A 17,146-nucleotide genomic window follows, 5' to 3' on the forward strand; every position below is an offset into this window, starting at 1 on the left:
CACTAAAATAGTATCGATGGTCCTCCATGGTCTAGCCTCCACCCCCTCTGCAGGTCCAGCTCCAGCTGCAGCATCCCTCCGTGGACTGGACCCCCCAAAACTCCTCTCCTCTGCCTGTATTCCACTTCTTTCAGCTTAAATGCCAACTCCACATAATGAATGAACTGCTCTTTCATCTGCCTTCTCCATATTGAATTGATATTTTGGTTACAAGCACAAACATTAACTCTCGCCAGCCAAACAAGAGGGGATTTACTGAGTGCAGAGGTATGCCACTGTGTGTCAGCAGCTGGCGGGTGCAGAGATGAGCACACAATGGTAGTTGAGGTGAACTTAAAGAAGGGCATGTTTACGAAAGGATGGTCAGAGTTAAGGGAAACTAGAGGTGGTGCAGTCCTCGGGGCTGGTGACAGCACTGCTCACTGCCAGGCCTGAAGGAACAAGGGAGAGCAACAGAGGAAAGGGCCACCTGCCAAGGATCTTCAGATGAGGAAAGCTGCCAACCCACAGCCCAGCAGGCAGGAAACGAGAAAAATAATACCTTGAACTCCCTTTCCTGCCCTTGGATCTCCTGCCAGTCCCTCCCATCTGCTAAACCCAACAGGAAGCCAGAGGGTTTTGCATTCCACTGGGGCCAGTCTCCCAGGACAGAGAACAGGGTGGAGAAGGGAGGAGAGAGGCAGAGTGGATACAGAGGGCCACAATCTTCAGCCAAGTCATGGTACTGAAGAGCTGCATAACCAAAAACCAGGTCTGCAAGGTGTCAAACACACAGCAACCAAGACCAAGGCCCAACAGATTCAGCCAGGAAAGATACAACAAGCACCTTTTGATTCAGACAGCTTATTACTTACACAGGCAGATTAGCCAAAGGTGCCAGCTCCACATGGTCCTTGTTGCACACAACAGGAGGAGGACTACAACGAGGGTTGGGGGATTTCCCATTGCTGAGAAGCCAGTTCTAGATGCAGTTAAGCTGTTTTACAGTCTACAGCTCTGCTCAGCGGGAGGCGGTGCAGGAAGTTTCACACTTACCAGATCCTGGGAGGCGACCTCTCCTGACAGTCTCCCATGGGATAAGACCAATGCCTCACAAACCTCTCATGCCTCACAAACCTCCCATCCTCTCGGGTTCCTGGAGGATCACTTAGGCTGCGGGTCAAGCCTCTGCCTGTGTGGGCAATGTGGGTAAGCGCCAGGGCACCAGGACAGTGGTTCCCCAGGGAAGTAGCTCAGGCAACTCCACAGAGCTCAGTGGCACAAGGCTGAGAAGCTTCTCTCTAAAGCACTAGGTCTCAGATGACTCAGCCCCAACCATTCTCTCTTCCAACTTTCAAATTCTTGGGAGAGAATTCAGCTGTCCCAGCTTTGGTCTGGATGGACACCATCAGCTGTGGCCAGGGGCAGACTTGCCATGAACAGATGGAGGCTCTGGGCCTGCTCCCACGTGCCCAGCAGCTTTCAGGGACAGGCCACGTCCATCTGGACCCTACTTGCTTCTGCTCTGAAGAAGTGTTATTTCCATATCAACTAATGGAGAGGGAGATCGAGAATGGTCTTTGAAGACAGCAGTAACAGAATGATTGATGTGACTCTACCAACAGACCAGCGAGCCCAGAGTAGAGGGGACTTCTGGCTGACCAGAGGTTGGAGCTGCTTTTAAAGACCTGAGCATAAAACAGTATGTATGCACAGCAGTTAACGTTTGCAAATAATTTAAAGATAATGTCACATTTATTATCCTTAAGTTCATGATGACAAAGAGAAACTATGTGTGGGAATGTTTCCACCTTCTGTTAAAAGAGTTAAACAGAAAGCATGGTTAGGAGGGATCAAGTGAAGCCTATCTTAACCCATGGACACCAAGGCCTGGTTCTGTTGGTTAATAAGCAGGTGAATAACCTGGCAAAAAGGTTAATAAATATGCCCCTGGCTGACAGGGAAGGGATTAGAGTCCTTCTCTTATCATTAGGTGTTTCCAGGAACACACAGGCACAAAGACCTTCCCAAACAGTAAAGAACCTCATCTCTGCTCGCTGAACCCAGCAGACCCACCAGCAACCCTACAGCTTGGTGGGCTGTGGGGGGGTGAGGTGGGCAGGCCCACTGGGCGGGGGCAACACCATAGGCAGTGCATTGCTGCCCCTTTCGTGCCAGCATGTGTCCAGGATGGGGTAGAGCTTGCCCTGGAAGTCAGCCTGGAATGTGTAGAGCAGCCGCAAGTCATCGGGGCGGTCAGCATCAAAGAAAGTGAGCTCTCCGTGCTCATAGTGCAAGTAGACGCCGATGCGGTGGGGGTGGCCGGCCACAGGCAGGGGCACCCGAGGACAGCCAAAGGCCTCATACACCCGGCCCTCCTTCAGGCCAATGAGCCACACGCCGTTCTCTGGGGACTTGCTCAGCTTGCCTTTGCGACTGGCTGTGCCCTTGATGACCCCCAGGCGCCAGTCGCTCTTGTTGCCCACCACCACCTCCCAGTAGTGACGGCCCCAGGAGAAGCCCCGACTGGCCAGGACGCAAGTACTGTAGTCAAAGCGCTCAGGTTGGCTGGCACGCCGCTGGGCCAGAAGGCCGCACTGCACCACCGTGTTGCCCTTGGAGAGTTCCAGGAGGGGGTGGGCAGTGGCAGGGTCTAGCTTGAGGGACTCCGGGGCTAAGAAAGATCAAAGAAGTGTTTCAAGCTACACAGAAGGCAGCATACCCTGCCACAAAGGAGTTTGATTGGAGGCCCTGAGTTCCTCCCCTGAGGAACTGCCATGGCCTCATCCCTGTATCTGAGGGGCCTTCTAATAAGGGGCCAGGCCCAGAAGAGGCAACCCTAAGGATGCTTGCTGAATGCATGAACAATTCCTGAAGTGTGGGAAAAAATGGATAGCTATGAGGGAGGCATTCTGGTTAAGGAAAAGGCCATGCACTCGGGGCACCTGAGTGGCTCAGTCCATCAAGTGCCCGACTCTCGATTTCGGCTCAGGTCATGATCTCAGGGTGTGAGATCAAGCCCTGGGTTGGGCTCCGTGCTTAGTGGGGAGTCGGCTTGGGATTCTCACTCTCTCTCTACCCCTCCCCCAACTCGAGCGCTCGCTCTTTAAATAAATAAAATCTTTTTTAAAAAATAAAAAAAAAAATTACACAACTTGTCTTTGGCCAGTAAGAGTTGGAGCTGAGCTTGAGCCCGGAGTGTCTGGTGGAACCCCAAAGCCGCGCTCTCACCACTAACCCATGCAAACACCCTTCCAGTCTTCTGTGCCCACCCTGCAGGGCAGCCCTCAGGAAAGAGAACAGGTTGGAGCCTTACCTGGCAGAACTTTTCGGAAGAGCCTCTTCCACACGGTCAGCTTGATGTCAGCCTGGTGGAGGCCTGGCTTGAAGGAGATGGGGCTGAAGGTACCTTCCAAAGGCCGGGCCTGCTGGAGCTCTGCTCTGAGGGTGACGGTTCACCATGATGGCAGAGCTGCACACCAAACCCACCCCTTCACCCTGACACAAGGCCAACAAGCCAGTCGCAGCTCAGAAGACTGTGTACTGAAGATGCCTGTCATTTCCTCCCCTCCACCCCACTCTGAGTGCCTGCCCCCTTCCTAGAAGGGGAAATACTCTACATCAGGGCAGGCCCGAGACCAGCAGCATCACCTGGGAGCTTGCCAGAAATGCAAATTTCTCAGGTCCCACCCCAGACCTGCTGAATCAGAAAGTGATTACTAGAGCCCAGTGATCTGACGTAATGAGCCCTCCAGAGGGTGCTGATGCACATCAACGTTTGAGGACCCCTGCCCTATACTGGGCGACCCTGGCCCCTAGCCACAGCTGGAGTGGACGCCTGTTCCCAATCAGCTTCACTGTCCATTCATTTACACCAATGTTCCTAACCCAACTGTCCTTAAGACTAAAGAAAATTTGAAAAAACAAGGAGACTCTCACAATCAGAGTCTGAGGAAGGCCAAGGAACTGCATGGTTGTTCATTTGTTGGGACTGGAACATGGGTTCAATCCCTTCCCACAAGCTATGGTTCAGGATTCATGGCCCCTCGTTCTGGCTCTTACCTCTCCCATTCATTGCCCATTCTGCCTTGCATCATACAATAAATACCCAAGTCCTACACCCTACTTCACCTTTTCACGTGACCATTCCCCACTCTGCTTGCCTGGTCAACACCTGTCCTCTGCCCTAAGCTCGTCCACCTGTGCATCATCTTCGCCCATTCCCCCCACCTGCAACCCCAGTCACCTTCTGTTATTTCTGAAGCTCGAGTGAACTTCTATGGTTTTAGGTACCCACAGTGACGTAACCATAGTTCACCATCTGCCGCCCACCAGTCTTTGAGACCCTTAAAGGCAGGGGCATGACTTTCGTCTGTGTTCCCTGGGCTCAGTACAGAGCCAGATGTGGGCAGCTGCTGCCAAGACACTGGTACAGCTGAAGGCAGAAAGTGGTGGAGAGGAGCCACCAGATCCAAGCTGACAGCTCCCTCCAAGGTTATTACCTGGAGGCCATGGAGTGATACTTCTGGAAGACAAGACAGGACGGTTAAGGCATGAGGGAGGCTCTTGGGACCTGGGGACCTCGGCATGGGGGACACTCCCTTGTCCACTCACCCGGATGAACTCATGGTGACTCTCATTACTGAACTGCTCCAGCACGCGCTCGGCCTGGACCAGCCGCTCCTGAGTGCCCTGGGCCTGCTCCAGCTGCATGTCCAGGGAGGCCACGAGGCCACGGGTATGACCCTCCAACCCCTCCAGGCAGCGGGCCTTCTCCTCATCCACCAGGTGGTGCAGCTCCTGGAACTCACGACGAATCACCCAGCTGAAGACATCAGATTCATTCTGGGACAAAGAGGAGCTGGTCACAGCTGGAACCTCGACCAGAACTGCCTGGCTATGGCTGACGTCGGTGTCCCTAGGCCCTGGCAGCTTAGGCTTTCCTGGGCCTCCAACTGGAGCTGGTTCTAGTAGTTCAGTTGCAGGGCTGACTCCTGCCCAGTGTTCACACTGTGCCTGGGCATCCCACATGTGGCCATGGGGAGGGCAACAGAGGCAGGGGAGAGACTGGCCCCCAGCTCCCATTTCAAACACAGTGGCTCTGCTATTGCTTTGTCACTACTGGGAGGTGGTGGTGGGCAATATTGCTATTAAATGTGCATATCAGATTTAGCTTTAGTACAGGATTCCACAACTGAAAAAAGTTTGCAAGTCCCTGGGAGAGCAGACTTTAGACAGCCAGGATTCCATGTGTGACCCTGAGTTCAGCCTCCACCGGGAAGGGGTAATGCCGTCTCCCTCTGAGGGTGGGGAGGTGAACGGAGAGGACTCTCAGGGGACACTGGCCTCCAGCTCCTGTTTCACAACTGCCTGCAGCGCCCAGGCTCCACACCCTCCCTGGACTGTATGGATGGAGCTTTCTGGGATTTGTCCTGCATACCTGACCACCCCCCAACCTGCACTTACACACAGGCAGGTGGAAGAATGTTGTTTGTGAAACTCGTGCTGCATGAGTGACCTTGGGAGCCTGATTAGTGGACAATAGCTGGCCTCCAGGTCAGAACTGGCCCTTCTGGCCTGGATGTCAAGAGCTATAAATCTTGCCTTACATCCACTCTAGCTCCAGGCTGGGCTGGCCCCCCAGAATGGAATCTGGGAGGAGGGGCAAGCACACCCAGCACAGGCTCCTTGAATACGGAAAGACATGATAATGGAGGAATGCAGCTCACTCCAAACTACACAGAGGCAAACACATGTGTAACTTCATTTGCCCTATAAATACGGTCCTTATGGGGACGGTCAGTTGGAAATCTCACCTGAGGGGAGGATGCTTGGCCCAGGCCTCTCCATCGGGACTCCAGCCTGGCCATCTCCACGGAGCTTCCCCAGCTAATGAGGCTGGATGTTGTAAGTACCCGATCTGATGTAACTGTCTTATTCTCCTTTACTGCTTATCATTGCACTCATCTATGCGCAGATTTCCCTTTTCTTCTTTCTGATTCTATTAGATTTTTATACTATCAATAAAGTGTTTTTTCTCCTTCAAAACTGAGAGTACAGCTGCCATGAATCTTTTTTTCAGAACGCCTCCCAGCCCCAGTGTGCCTGTCACTCAGGAAAAGCAGAAAACCACCAAGCCTTTCCACACCTCTGCTCCCAGGTACTGGGCGGGCACCAGACTGTCAAGGTCAAACAGACGTAGAGAGCAGGAGAGTCATGCCCTCACTTTGAGCTGTTTACCTCTAGGACTTAGGTTCTGTGTTATCTCATTCCCAAGGACAAGAGAGAGACAGCCAATTTGGACAGAGTCCTAACAACTGAGTTGATTCCCCTGAGGGGATTTGCCCTTCTCCCCCACTCCGCCCTGGAATGCTTTGAATTCTGGCTTTGTATGAAGGCATGGATTTCTGTAAAGAACAAATCAGAACTGGGCTCTGTAGGAAAGGGAAGGTGGCCAGCCCCAGGGTAAGGGTACAGAGGGAAAGGGCACTCACGACAATCCGGGTCCTGTTGTTCACCAGTTTGGCAATATGCTCATCCACCTTCTTCTGCTCCTGCTTCAGGTCAGAGATGAGAGCCGCTAGGTCTTCCTGGAGACAATGTACCATGGCCTCATGAGTAGCCGACTCCTTCACCGTTTCAGCTCCTTGGGACCAGCCCTGGGCTTCACCCTTCCAGGGAGCATCCCAATGGCCACAAGCACTCCCAGTGGAACCAGGGAAAGAGCTACTCAGGTACTCTTGACTCCAAAATAGGTTAAGATTATTCAAAGATATTCCACATTGAGGGCACGAATTACCCAGACAGAAAAGGATCTCCAAGTCATTCCTCTTCAGGACATGGAGACGGGCGCTAAACACTGTCCACCACAACATCCAAGAGGGGCGATGACCAGTCTGAAGCCAACACTCCCTGAATGGAATGCTGGCCATTGGGTACCCACCAAGTAAACTCTCTGGTCACCAGCAGCTCTAGAATCAGTGGGCATTTGATCAAGATATCACAAAAAGGATGGCCCCAAGGGAGGCCAATGGTGCATACGGTTGCCCCGCTTATACCTGGAGATTCCCCACTCCCTATGAAGACCAGAATCCTTCCCGGCAGACTCCGGCCCAGTCTGGATTTGGGGCCTCCCTAGGCTGAAGTAAACTCACTTCTCCTGGGCTTTCCTGGCCCCAAACCTGACAGTCTTAAGGGTTCAACCAGGACCACCTAGACCCCCAAACAGCTGCACTACTTAAAAGGAGCCCTGCTGGTTTGTGCCCATGGAGCATACACGGTCTCTGGCTTAGATAATTCCCAAGCAGAAATCAGCGGCAAGAGGGGCACCTGGCTGGCTCAGTTGGAAGAGCATGTGACTCTTGATCTCTCGGTTGTGAGTTCAACCCCACACTGGGTGCAGACATTACTAAAAAAATAAACTTAAAAAAAAAAAAAACACAGCTACAAAAGCCTTTCAGGAAAGGAGCTGAATAAAGAATAAAGTCAGTGTAGGGATAAATGGACACAGAGTCTTGCTCTGGATAATGAGGCATCAGAAGATCTCATAGCAACCCAAGAACAGAATTCTAGTGGTAAAACTCTCCTGAGGCAGAGAGAGATGAGATTAGTTCTTTCCCTCTTTCTCCATCAAACTGGGTCACTGGGAGAAGAAAAAAAAAATCATGCAAATAAATAAATAACCTCAAGATCTCAATCAATAGGAGGAAAACAGGAATGCATGAAAGGGACCTAATAAAGGAACACAATTTTGTTGCATCACAGAGAAGAGTCTTGGGATCACAAACACCCACATCTAAAACCAGGACCCAAGCAGTCCCAGGCTCCAAGCCAGAAATGATGAGAGAGCTCCTGTGTGTTTCCTTCTCTCCTGGGCTAATAAAACACAGGCTCAATTTCATTGCACTGCAATTTGGCTTCCTCCTCTCACACTCCACTAACACTACTCTTGTCAAGATAATCAATCCTTACTGCTAAATCTAACAGACTCTTTCCAATCCTCAGCAGGCATTTCACATAAGTGATCTTGTTCTCATTAAAAAGCTCTGTTCTGATTTCCAGGAGGCCATATTCAGCCAGTGTTCCTACTCTCTCTGTGGATTCTTTCTGTCCCTTTTGGGGTGCTCTATTTACCTGAATCTTAAACCCTGGTGCTCCTTGGGGGCATCATCTGTGTCTTCCCTATCATGCTGCAGGCACTCCTGGTTGGTCTTCTCCGCTCCTACGGCTTCAATTACCACCCATATGTAATTACTCCCAGTCCCTTACCCCCCAGCCTCACTCTCCAGTCCACCCTCCGACAGAGTGCTTGGACCACATCAGGACTCTGCTTAAAACTCTCCAGTGCCCCCCCTCAACCAGGATGGTCCTCTGAATAAAATACAAATCCCTTCACGTGTCACACAAGCCGTACTATGACCTGGCTTCCACTTACCTAACTCTCCCCTGAGCTTAAAAGAACTTATAATTTCTTAAATATCCCTCCCTCCTGATCTTTTGCAGGGCTGTCTTTATACAGGAAATGCTTTCCTCCCCTTCTTTTCCTACCAAGTCCTCCTTGTGGTTCAGGTCTTGGTTCAGCAGTCTGCTTCCTCCAGGAAACCTTCCCTGACCACCTGAGACCACGCAGGAGCTACATCTGAGGTGGTCTCCCCATTGCCTGTACTTAACCCTGACAGTAGTACTCAACACATGCGACTCTCTGCCAGACTCCCAGACTGTGGCAAAACTCTTGCCCACTATTGTACTACAGACTCTAGCACAACACCAAGCACACGTCAGGTGCCGAGTAAACGTCTGTGGGCAAGAGGGGCTGGTGGATGGCTGGGCTGGCCCTGTGCACGTTTCATACTTGTCTTCCAGGATTGAAGAAGCAAAGAAATGCTGCCCAGGGCACTCAGCCAGGAAATCCCTGGAACTTTGCCTTCAGATCTCGATGCTCTTTCTCTTTCCCACCCCTATCACCTGTATTTTGTCATTCCTTACCTTTACTCTCCCTCCCTCCCAAACACTATGCCAGGTACTCTCTAGCAATTCACTTCCAAGAATCCTTCCTGCCCTTCTTTGATCTGTTTTGCAATGGAAAGAAAACTGGCCACAGTTTGAGTCCTCGCTCTGCCACTGACAAGCTGTATGACCTTGGATAAGACCCTTACCTTCTCTGAGCCTGTTTCCTCATTTGTAAAGTACAATGATAACCCCATCCCCTTCGTAAACCTTAGATCAACATATTCACCAAAGAGAGTATCATCATCATCGTTCACCTTAAATGATGACCTGCCAGATCTGAGGCAAAAGTCCACGAGGACAGGAATCCACTGTTTCTGCAAATACGCTTTGAGTTTTTACTTACATGTTAGGCATGGCTCTAGGCATGAAAACACCTGAGGAAACAAAACAAAGTCCTTGCCCTCATGCATTGTCCGCGGAGCGCTCAAAATATGAATGAGAGCTACAAAGAAAAACCGAGCAAGGGAAGGGGCTACCACTTGACAAGGGCTCTCCAACATGCAGGTCAGTAGTCCCCAGCACCTGGATGGAGATTGGAACAGCTGCTCAGAACACGATGGATGGACGCATGCTCTATGAGTTCTGCTCCAGGACAGGGCTGGAGGGAGCTGGCATCCTGGCCTGGGACCCTTCTCTGCCAGGCAATGGGGCCAGAGAGGGTAGGAGCTGGGCTCCCTGTGTCCCTGCAACGCACCCTGCCCCCCACAGCCTCACTGCCCACCTTCATGCGGCTGTAGACAGTGGAGACAGGCGTGACACGGTGATGCTGGTGGGAGCCCAGCAGGCCACAGAGGCCACAGATGAGCTCCTGGTCCCTCTCACAGAAGAGGCTGAGCGGATTCCGGTGGTGCTCACAGACCTTGGGCTCTGGGCCCCCAGGGAACTGTAGGGCTTCAATCACCCGTGCCAGGGAGACATTGGGCGGGGAGCTGCTGCTATCCACCTCCTGTCGGCACACTGGGCAGCGGAGCTCTGAGTCCAGGTGGCGGGACAGGGACACCAGGCAGCCCTTGCAGTAGGAGTGGCCACACTGCAGCATCATGGGCTCCTTGAAGACCTCCAGGCAGATGGGGCACTGAAGGCGGTCCTCCAGCTCAGGCACGCTCACCTGCCACGCCATCCACGGTGCCCGGCTAGAAGAGAGGGCAGCTTACTCAAACCTGCTCCCTCCACCCCCTGGGGCCCCACCCCCTGGCAAGTGCCACTGGAAATCAGAGTGCCTTAGGGTCTCCAGTCCTGGATTCCAATCCCAACCCCTATGACCTTGGGTCCGTTTTCTGTCTTTAAAAACGAAGGGTTTAATTGGGGAAAACTCACTTGGAAATGCAGAATTCTACATTTTTCACTCAGATTTGGAGGTAAACACAAAAGGAGCTGTCTGCAAGGTCATTTGGAGTGACACCAGCAATGTGCTCTCTAGCTGCATGGACACAGCAATGGACAGCAAAAACAAACAAAGGTCCTTCCCATGTTCTAGATCAGTTCTCAAACTGGTGAGCAGCTATTGGAAGCACAATTTCCTGAGTCACCCCTTCACACATTTTCAGTGAGCCCCAGAAATCTACATTTATAACAAACACCCCCCAGGTCATTCTAAAGCAGAGACTGCTATTCTGGAGAGCCTGAGACCCTGTGAAAGCTGACTGGCACTGAGAGAGAAGAGGCACCAAGGTAGAAGTTGGCAGCAGACCTAGGGAGAGCCTCCATAATGAACTACCTGCTTTCTCAGAATCCGCAGAGATGTCCAATAGATCTGCTCAGTTTTTTCTTCTCCCCAGGATGGGCAGTGGCACTAAGAGGTGTGGGGACTGCAGCTGAACGTGAGCTTCACCCTTAGTCTCTGCCCCTTTCCTCCTCCTCTTTCCCAGCAACACCCCTGTGTCCTCAAGGTCGCCCAGAATCAGGTGGAAACTGGGCCATATCACGGGACTACGGAGGCAGCCTCCTTTTGGCCAGCAACATTGATAATTCCAACATGCAGGTGCTCACCTTGGCTGTGCTTTAGGGAAGGTGGGGGAGACTGAGTGGGTCCCCAGCCACACCTTACAGACCCCAAACAGGAGTGGACTGATGTTTCAACACAATTCTTTCTGAATCTATTTTTGAAGGTATTTTTATATAATGTTTTGAGATAGGAGTTCTATAAAGGGCACAAATCTTAACTACATGCTTGATGTACACATTACATGTGTATACTCACTCTCAACATAATGTTTCCAGCACCCAGAAGGCACTCTATGTGCTCTCCAGTAAGAACCCCCTTACAAGAATAGCTACTAACCTGATTCTTACCATCGTAGATTAACATAGCCTGGTTTTGAATTTCAAATAAACAGAATTACCTAGTATGTGCTCTTTTGTGTCTCACTTCCTTTACTCAATATTATTGAATTAGGAACATTTTGTATAAAGTCTCTCAGAGATTTAGAAGTTCAATGACATTTCTTTATACAGTCAATAAATATTATAGTCTTAATATACCATGCAAAACATGGGAGTGTGGTAAAAATTACTGACTGGAAAAAAGGTGGGAGTGGGTCTCTCGGAGTGTTAAGAAACAAGAGCTCTGGGGCGCCTGGGTGGCTCAGTCGGTTCAAGAGTCTGCCTTCAGCTCAGGTCATGATCCCAGAGTTCTCGGATCAAGTTCCACATGGAGCCTGCTTCTCCCTCTGTCTGTACATTCTCTGTCTCTGTCTCTGAAAAATAAATAAAATCTTAAAAAAAAAAAAGAAAGAAAATGAAACAAGAGCGCTAAGGGTGCCTAGGTGGCTCAGTTGGTTAAGCCTCTGACTCTCAGTTTTGGGTCAGATCATGATCTCATGGGTCCTGGGATCAAGCCCTGGGCTCACACTCAGCACGGAGTCTGCTTGGGGATTCTCTCCCTCTGCCCCTCCCCACACTCGCATGCGCACTCTCTCTAAAAATAAATCAATCTTATTTTTATTTTTTTAAAGACTTCATGTATTTGTCAGAGAGAGAGAGAGCACGCACAAGCAGGGGGAATGGGAGGCAGAGGGAGAAGCAGGCTCCCTGCTGAGCAAGGAGCCCGATGCAGGACTCAATCTCTGGACCCTGGAATCATGACCTGAGCTGAAGGCAGACATTTAACCAATTGAGCCAGCCAGGCATCTCAATAAATCAATCTTAAAAAAGGAAAGAAAGAAAGAGGAGTATCTGGGTGGCTCAGTTGGTTAAGCGTCTGTCTTCAGCTCAGGTCATGATCCCAGGGTCTTGGGATTGAGCCCCATGTCGGGCCCAGTGGGGAGCCTGCTTCTTCCTCTACATGCCCCTCCCCCCTGCTCATGCGCTCTCTCTCGCTCTCTCTTAAATGAATAAAAAAAATCTAAAAACAAACGTTTAGATGAATAAAAAGGAAGGAAAGAAGGAAGAAAGGAAGGAAGGAAGAGCTCTAGACCTGCAGGCCCCATAGGCCTAAGCATTCCTGTCTGCCAGTGCGGGCAGTCTCTACTCCATGACAAGTAAGACCAAGGTCTGGCACAGCTATGCAGAAAGATAATTTATTAATTTAACAAATATTTACTGAGCACCTGCTACGTATCAAGCACCAACCTGACCATTAGGGAGACATCAGAGAACAAGACCAATGAGGTTTCTGTCCTTTCAGAATTTGTAATACAACGGTAGTAGGACTGAGATAGGATCATAAATAAGACAACATCGTAGTATTAAATGCTAGGCAGGAAGTAAACTGTGTAGTGAACAAAAAGGGCAGGAGATAACGGGTTGTTTGAGAGACATGTTAGAAAAGGGCAGGGCAGTGTCTCTGAGGATGGATGGTTGAGCTGAGGCCTGAAGGATAAAAAAAATGCCAGCTACCGAGACTACAGGAGGGCAGACCAAGCAATGGGCAGCAAATGCAAAGTCTCCGAGACTAGAAAGAGTTCGGTATGTATGAGCTACCCTAGAGAGGAGACCTGAGTAGCTGGAGCATAGTGAGAGGGAACTCCAGGAGAGGAGGTCAGAGGGGTTGCCAGAGAGGTCCCTGCAGAGGAGGGTAAATGTTTAGATTTAATTTAAAGGGCAGGGGCGCCTGGGCGGCTCAGTGGGTTAAGCATCGGACCCCTGATCTCAGCTCAGGTCTTGATCTCAGGGTCGTGAATTTGAGCCCAGTGTTGGGGCCCAGCATGGAGCCTACTTAAAATAATAATAGTAACAATTTATTTTCTTTTTTTTTTCTTTAAGATTTTATTTATTTGTTTGAGAGAGAGAGAATGAGAGACAGAGAGCACGAGAGGGAAGAGGGTCAGAGGGAGAAGCAGACTCCCTGCTGAGCAGGGAGCCCAATGTGGGACTCGATTTTGGGACTCCAGGATCATGACCTGAGCCGAAGGCAGTCGCTTAACCAACTGAGCCACCCAGGCGCCCAATAATAGTAACAATTTCAAGGTCAGTGGGAGCTACTGGAGGACTTTAAGCCAAGAAAATATTGTCTGGTATTTTTAAGAGACCACTCTGGCCACTGTGTAGATACACAGTAGCTTTAGCACCTGGGTGTGTAGATAGTGAAGCCTGATACAGAAAAGATCGAGGTGAAACAGTAGGTGGGGAAATTTAGAGTCAGACACCTCAGAACATCCAGGTGGAGCAACTGAGTAGCAGTGGTCTGCAGACTTCAGCAAACAGAATCACCTGGAGTGCTAGTAAAAACAAACTTCTGGCCTCTGGCCCAAATTTCTGATTCAGGAGCACAGGAATGGGCTCAAGAATCTGCATTTTTAACAAGTTTCCAGACAACACTGCTGCTGGCCTGGGAACTACACTTTTGAGAACCACTGAGAAAGGCAATTGGGCACAGGAGCCCGGAGCTCTGGAGCTCAGGGGAGGCTCTAGGCTGGTCAGGTATATAACACCTGTTTAAAGTACATCATATATTTAAATGTGGTAATGGCTAGGCTCTCTCTGGGATAGAACAGAGAAGGGCAAAGGGCGCCTGGGTGGCTCAGTCGTTGGGCGTCTGTCTTCGGCTCAGGTCATGATCCCAGGGTCCTGGGATCGAGCCCCACATCGGGCTCCCTGCTCAGCGGCGGGAAGCCTGCTTCTCCCTCTCCCACTCCCCCTGCTTGTGTTCCCTCTCTTGCTGCGTCTCTGACAAAAAAATAAATAAAATCTTAAAAAAAAAAAACAAACAGAGAAGGGCAAGCATCCAAGAACAGAGCCCTGAGGTTGCTACTATGTAAAGAGATCGGGAAGAAGAGCATGACTGAAAAAATACAGCTGGTTAGGTAGGAAGAAAATCAGGAGAGTACAGTCACCAGGAAGCAGATCCATACGACCACTCAACAGTAGGAAACTTTTGGGACCCCTTGCCAGTAGGGAACTGGATGGTTCAGTTGGTTAAGCGTCCAACTCCTGATTTCAGCTCAGGTCATGATCTCAGAGTCCTGAGACTGAGCCCTGCATCGAGCTCCATACTCAGTGGGGAGTTGCTTGAGGATTCTCACTCTCCCTCTGCCCCTCCCCCTTACACGCTTTCTTTAAAAATAAATAAACCTTTTTTTTAAGATTTTTTTATTTATTCATTCGAGATAGAGAGAACATGAGCAGGAGGAGAAGCAGAGGGAGGGGGAGAAGCAGGCTCCCCCCTGAGCAGGGAGCGTGATGCGGGGCTCAATCCCAGGACCCTGGGATCATGACCTGAGCCGAAGGCAGACGCTTAACCATCTGAGCCACCCAGGCGCCCTAAATAAATCTTTAATAAAAAAATTTAAAAAGAAACAGTAGAGAACTTTCCCGGGCAAGAGTCAGGAAGGCATGCAAAAGAGGAGGCAAGAGAATTCAAAGCATGAGAAGATTCAGCATGCTGTTGCTAACTCTGACCTGTAAGGAGCCCAGGAGCAAGGGCAGGAGAGAAGGCCTCTAACAGCTAAATATGGCCCCTGGCTGATAAGTGCCAAGGATGTGGGGACCTCAGGTATAGAGCTCCAAGGATCTGGATTTATCAACATGAATGGGCTTCAGGTTCTTCCCAAGAACCTCTATTAAGGCTGAGGCCTTGATTTGAGTCCAGTGAGACTGGTGTCAGATTTCTAACCTACAGAATTGATAACAGATGAGATCATAAATACCTGCGGCTCTAAACAACTAGTTTTCTGGTAACCGACTGTGAAGATAAGAAACTAATACAGAAAAGAAAAAAGCACTCAAGGAGAGGTCAGCTTCATCAAATGCTGGCAAGAGTCCACTAATCTGAGGACAAAGAGGCATCTTATGGCTTATGGCATTCAGTGCAGTGCTGGTGACATGGAGCAGGGACAAGTGGTACCGAAGTGGGTCAAAGAGAAAATGAAGGAGGGAGGCATCTTTGAGCTCGCGCAGTAGACACCATGAGCAAAGCTCACCCTCCCGAGTTGAAAAAATTTATGGACAAGAAATTGTCATTGAAATTAAATGGTGGCAGACATGTCCAAGGAATATTACGGGGGTTCGATCCGTTTATGAATCTTGTGATAGATGAATGTGTGGAGATGGCAACTAGTGGGCAACAGAACAATATTGGAATGGTGGTAATACGAGGAAATAGTATCATCATGTTAGAAGCCTTGGAGCGAGTATAAACAATGGGTGTGTTCATCAGAAGAAATCAACTGCTTCCACATGTCCCCTCCATAGTACCTGTTTCACTACAATATAAAAATCAGGTCGTGTGCATTTTCATATTGAACTTTTTTGTTAAATAAACTTTTATAATAGTCAAAAAAAAAAGAGAAAATGAAGGATGGGCGTAAAATCTTTGCGAAAGCCTTCGAAGCAACTCTTGTGAAAAGTTTTTCTGTGAAGAGCAGGAAACGGGGCCACCTGTGAGACGTGGGACAAAGGGGGGCTTGTTTAAGATGTGACATTTTAGGACACATCTAAGCTGAAGAAACGGCCCGGTAGTCAAGGCGAGATTGGTGTAGGAGAGAGGGGCGACCTCTCCGTCCTGGAGTAGGCAAGCGAGGACGGACCCAGGGAACAAGCCGGAGGGGGCAGGATCAGGCCCATCCTTGCTTTGCACCCCCATGAATAAGGAAAGGGTTAAGGTATAGGCAGGGAGACCGAGGGGGCCCCTGGCTGGGCTCTGAAGCTATTCCTGGCAGGCAGAAGCGCTAAGCCAGGTGAACAAGAGATAAAGAAACAGACCACCTGGCCCTAAATGTCAGGAAGTAATTTTCTTTGGCGGCTACAGCGTAATCCTAGAAAATGACCACACCTCAAACAATTAAGTCACTGGCGTGTCATCAAGAGTCCATGCTCAAACCAAGACGGCACAGGAAACTCAAGGCCACAAGCTTCCCAGTCAGTTCTCCATGAAAGTCTGCCGCTAAAAGCCCCCAGTGACAACCCATCGGGGCGCCCTGTCACTCCAGAGAGCTTCTATCCTTTCCGCTCTCACCTTCACTTAATCAACTTTGACCTCACTTCAACCCTTTTGTACCCACGAGATTCGGGCTTCCGCTCCGTGAGACAAGAGCCCTGCAACCCCGTAACAGCCAGGGAGCGGGTCCGGGTTCTGTGGGTCTATGACGAGCAATATGGGGACACGTCGCCTCCTTTTCTCACGAACTGGGCATTTGGGCTTTAAAGGCCTGTGTCCGCGCCTAAATGGCTCCGGTACCAGGAGGAGGACGAGGAAAAGTGCAAAAGGAGGAGATAACCCTCTTCTGTGGGGCCTGACGGCTTCCGGCAGCAGACCGTTTCTGGAACCTCGTCCTCCCCAGCGCGCTCCCGCCACAGGTTCCCCCCCCCCGCAAGCCCCTGCCCCCAGTCCCCCCACCACCCCCCGGGGGGCCCATGTCCCGCGCCATCCCACACGTCCCGGCCAGGTGCTCCCTCCCGCCCGCACAGCTTTCCCCGTTTCCCCGTCGAGAGCCCCTTCACGCTGTCCCGCCCCTGTCACGTGCCTTGTCACTCGGCGCACCCCAGCCACGCGCCCCCTCTCGTTCCCCACATTCCCCCCGTGAGCCCCGTCTTGCCACAGGCGAACCCGTCGCGTTCCCCGTTGCGCCTCCCGTCGTCCCCTACACCTACCTCCTCGTCATCCACGCGTCCCCCGCCAGGCGCTCCAGCACGCCCCGCCACAAACCCTATCGCGCTCCGTGGGCCACCGCCGCATCTCCCATCATCCTCCGCGCCCGCTCCGTGCGTCCCCGTCACGTGC

At 50.9% G+C, this 17,146-nt stretch overlaps 2 protein-coding genes across 7 annotated transcripts; one reads left to right on the forward strand and one right to left on the reverse strand.

Moving 5' to 3' along the window:
- Positions 1 to 1,715: 1,715 nt before the first annotated feature.
- TRIM50 (tripartite motif containing 50) lies at positions 1,716 to 17,109 on the reverse strand. 6 transcript variants are annotated; one of them, XM_073884263.1, is made up of 8 exons: positions 17,017 to 17,095; positions 10,706 to 10,796; positions 9,710 to 10,121; positions 6,474 to 6,569; positions 4,594 to 4,824; positions 4,482 to 4,504; positions 3,296 to 3,420; positions 1,716 to 2,653 (listed from the first exon to the last, which is right to left on the reverse strand). In XM_073884263.1, the coding sequence occupies exons 3-8, from the start codon at positions 10,106 to 10,108 to the stop codon at positions 2,064 to 2,066; spliced, it is 1,464 nt and encodes a 487-aa protein (XP_073740364.1). In that variant the 5' UTR covers positions 10,109 to 10,121; positions 10,706 to 10,796; positions 17,017 to 17,095; the 3' UTR covers positions 1,716 to 2,063. The 6 variants fall into 6 exon arrangements, with proteins under 6 accessions (XP_073740364.1, XP_073740365.1, XP_073740361.1 ...); XM_073884264.1 differs by lacking the exon at positions 10,706 to 10,796 and adding an exon at positions 10,306 to 10,408 and having other exon boundaries at positions 17,017 to 17,087; XM_073884260.1 differs by having other exon boundaries at positions 10,706 to 10,802; positions 17,017 to 17,085.
- LOC112817496 (small nuclear ribonucleoprotein G) lies at positions 15,307 to 15,704 on the forward strand. The gene has a single exon (XM_025864627.2). The coding sequence runs from the start codon at positions 15,333 to 15,335 to the stop codon at positions 15,561 to 15,563; it is 231 nt and encodes a 76-aa protein (XP_025720412.1). The 5' UTR covers positions 15,307 to 15,332; the 3' UTR covers positions 15,564 to 15,704.
- Positions 17,110 to 17,146: the final 37 nt, after the last annotated feature.

This window comes from Callorhinus ursinus, unplaced genomic scaffold, assembly GCF_003265705.2.
Source record: "Callorhinus ursinus isolate GAN/ISIS: 27379988/994484 unplaced genomic scaffold, GSC_fseal_2.0 scaffold55, whole genome shotgun sequence".
Lineage (NCBI taxonomy): Eukaryota > Metazoa > Chordata > Mammalia > Carnivora > Otariidae > Callorhinus > Callorhinus ursinus.

Coding starts and splice junctions, on each gene's coding strand:
- LOC112817496 (XM_025864627.2), top strand. CDS start 15,333: ATGAGCAAAGCTCACCCTCCCGAGTTGAAAAAATTTATGGACAAGAAA.
- TRIM50 (XM_025864625.2), bottom strand. Junction 4,505..4,593: donor GTCACCATGAGTTCATCCGG/GTGAGTGGACAA, acceptor CTTGTCTTCCAG/AAGTATCACTCCATGGCCTC. Junction 2,654..3,295: donor CTTCCGAAAAGTTCTGCCAG/GTAAGGCTCCAA, acceptor GATCTTTCTTAG/CCCCGGAGTCCCTCAAGCTA.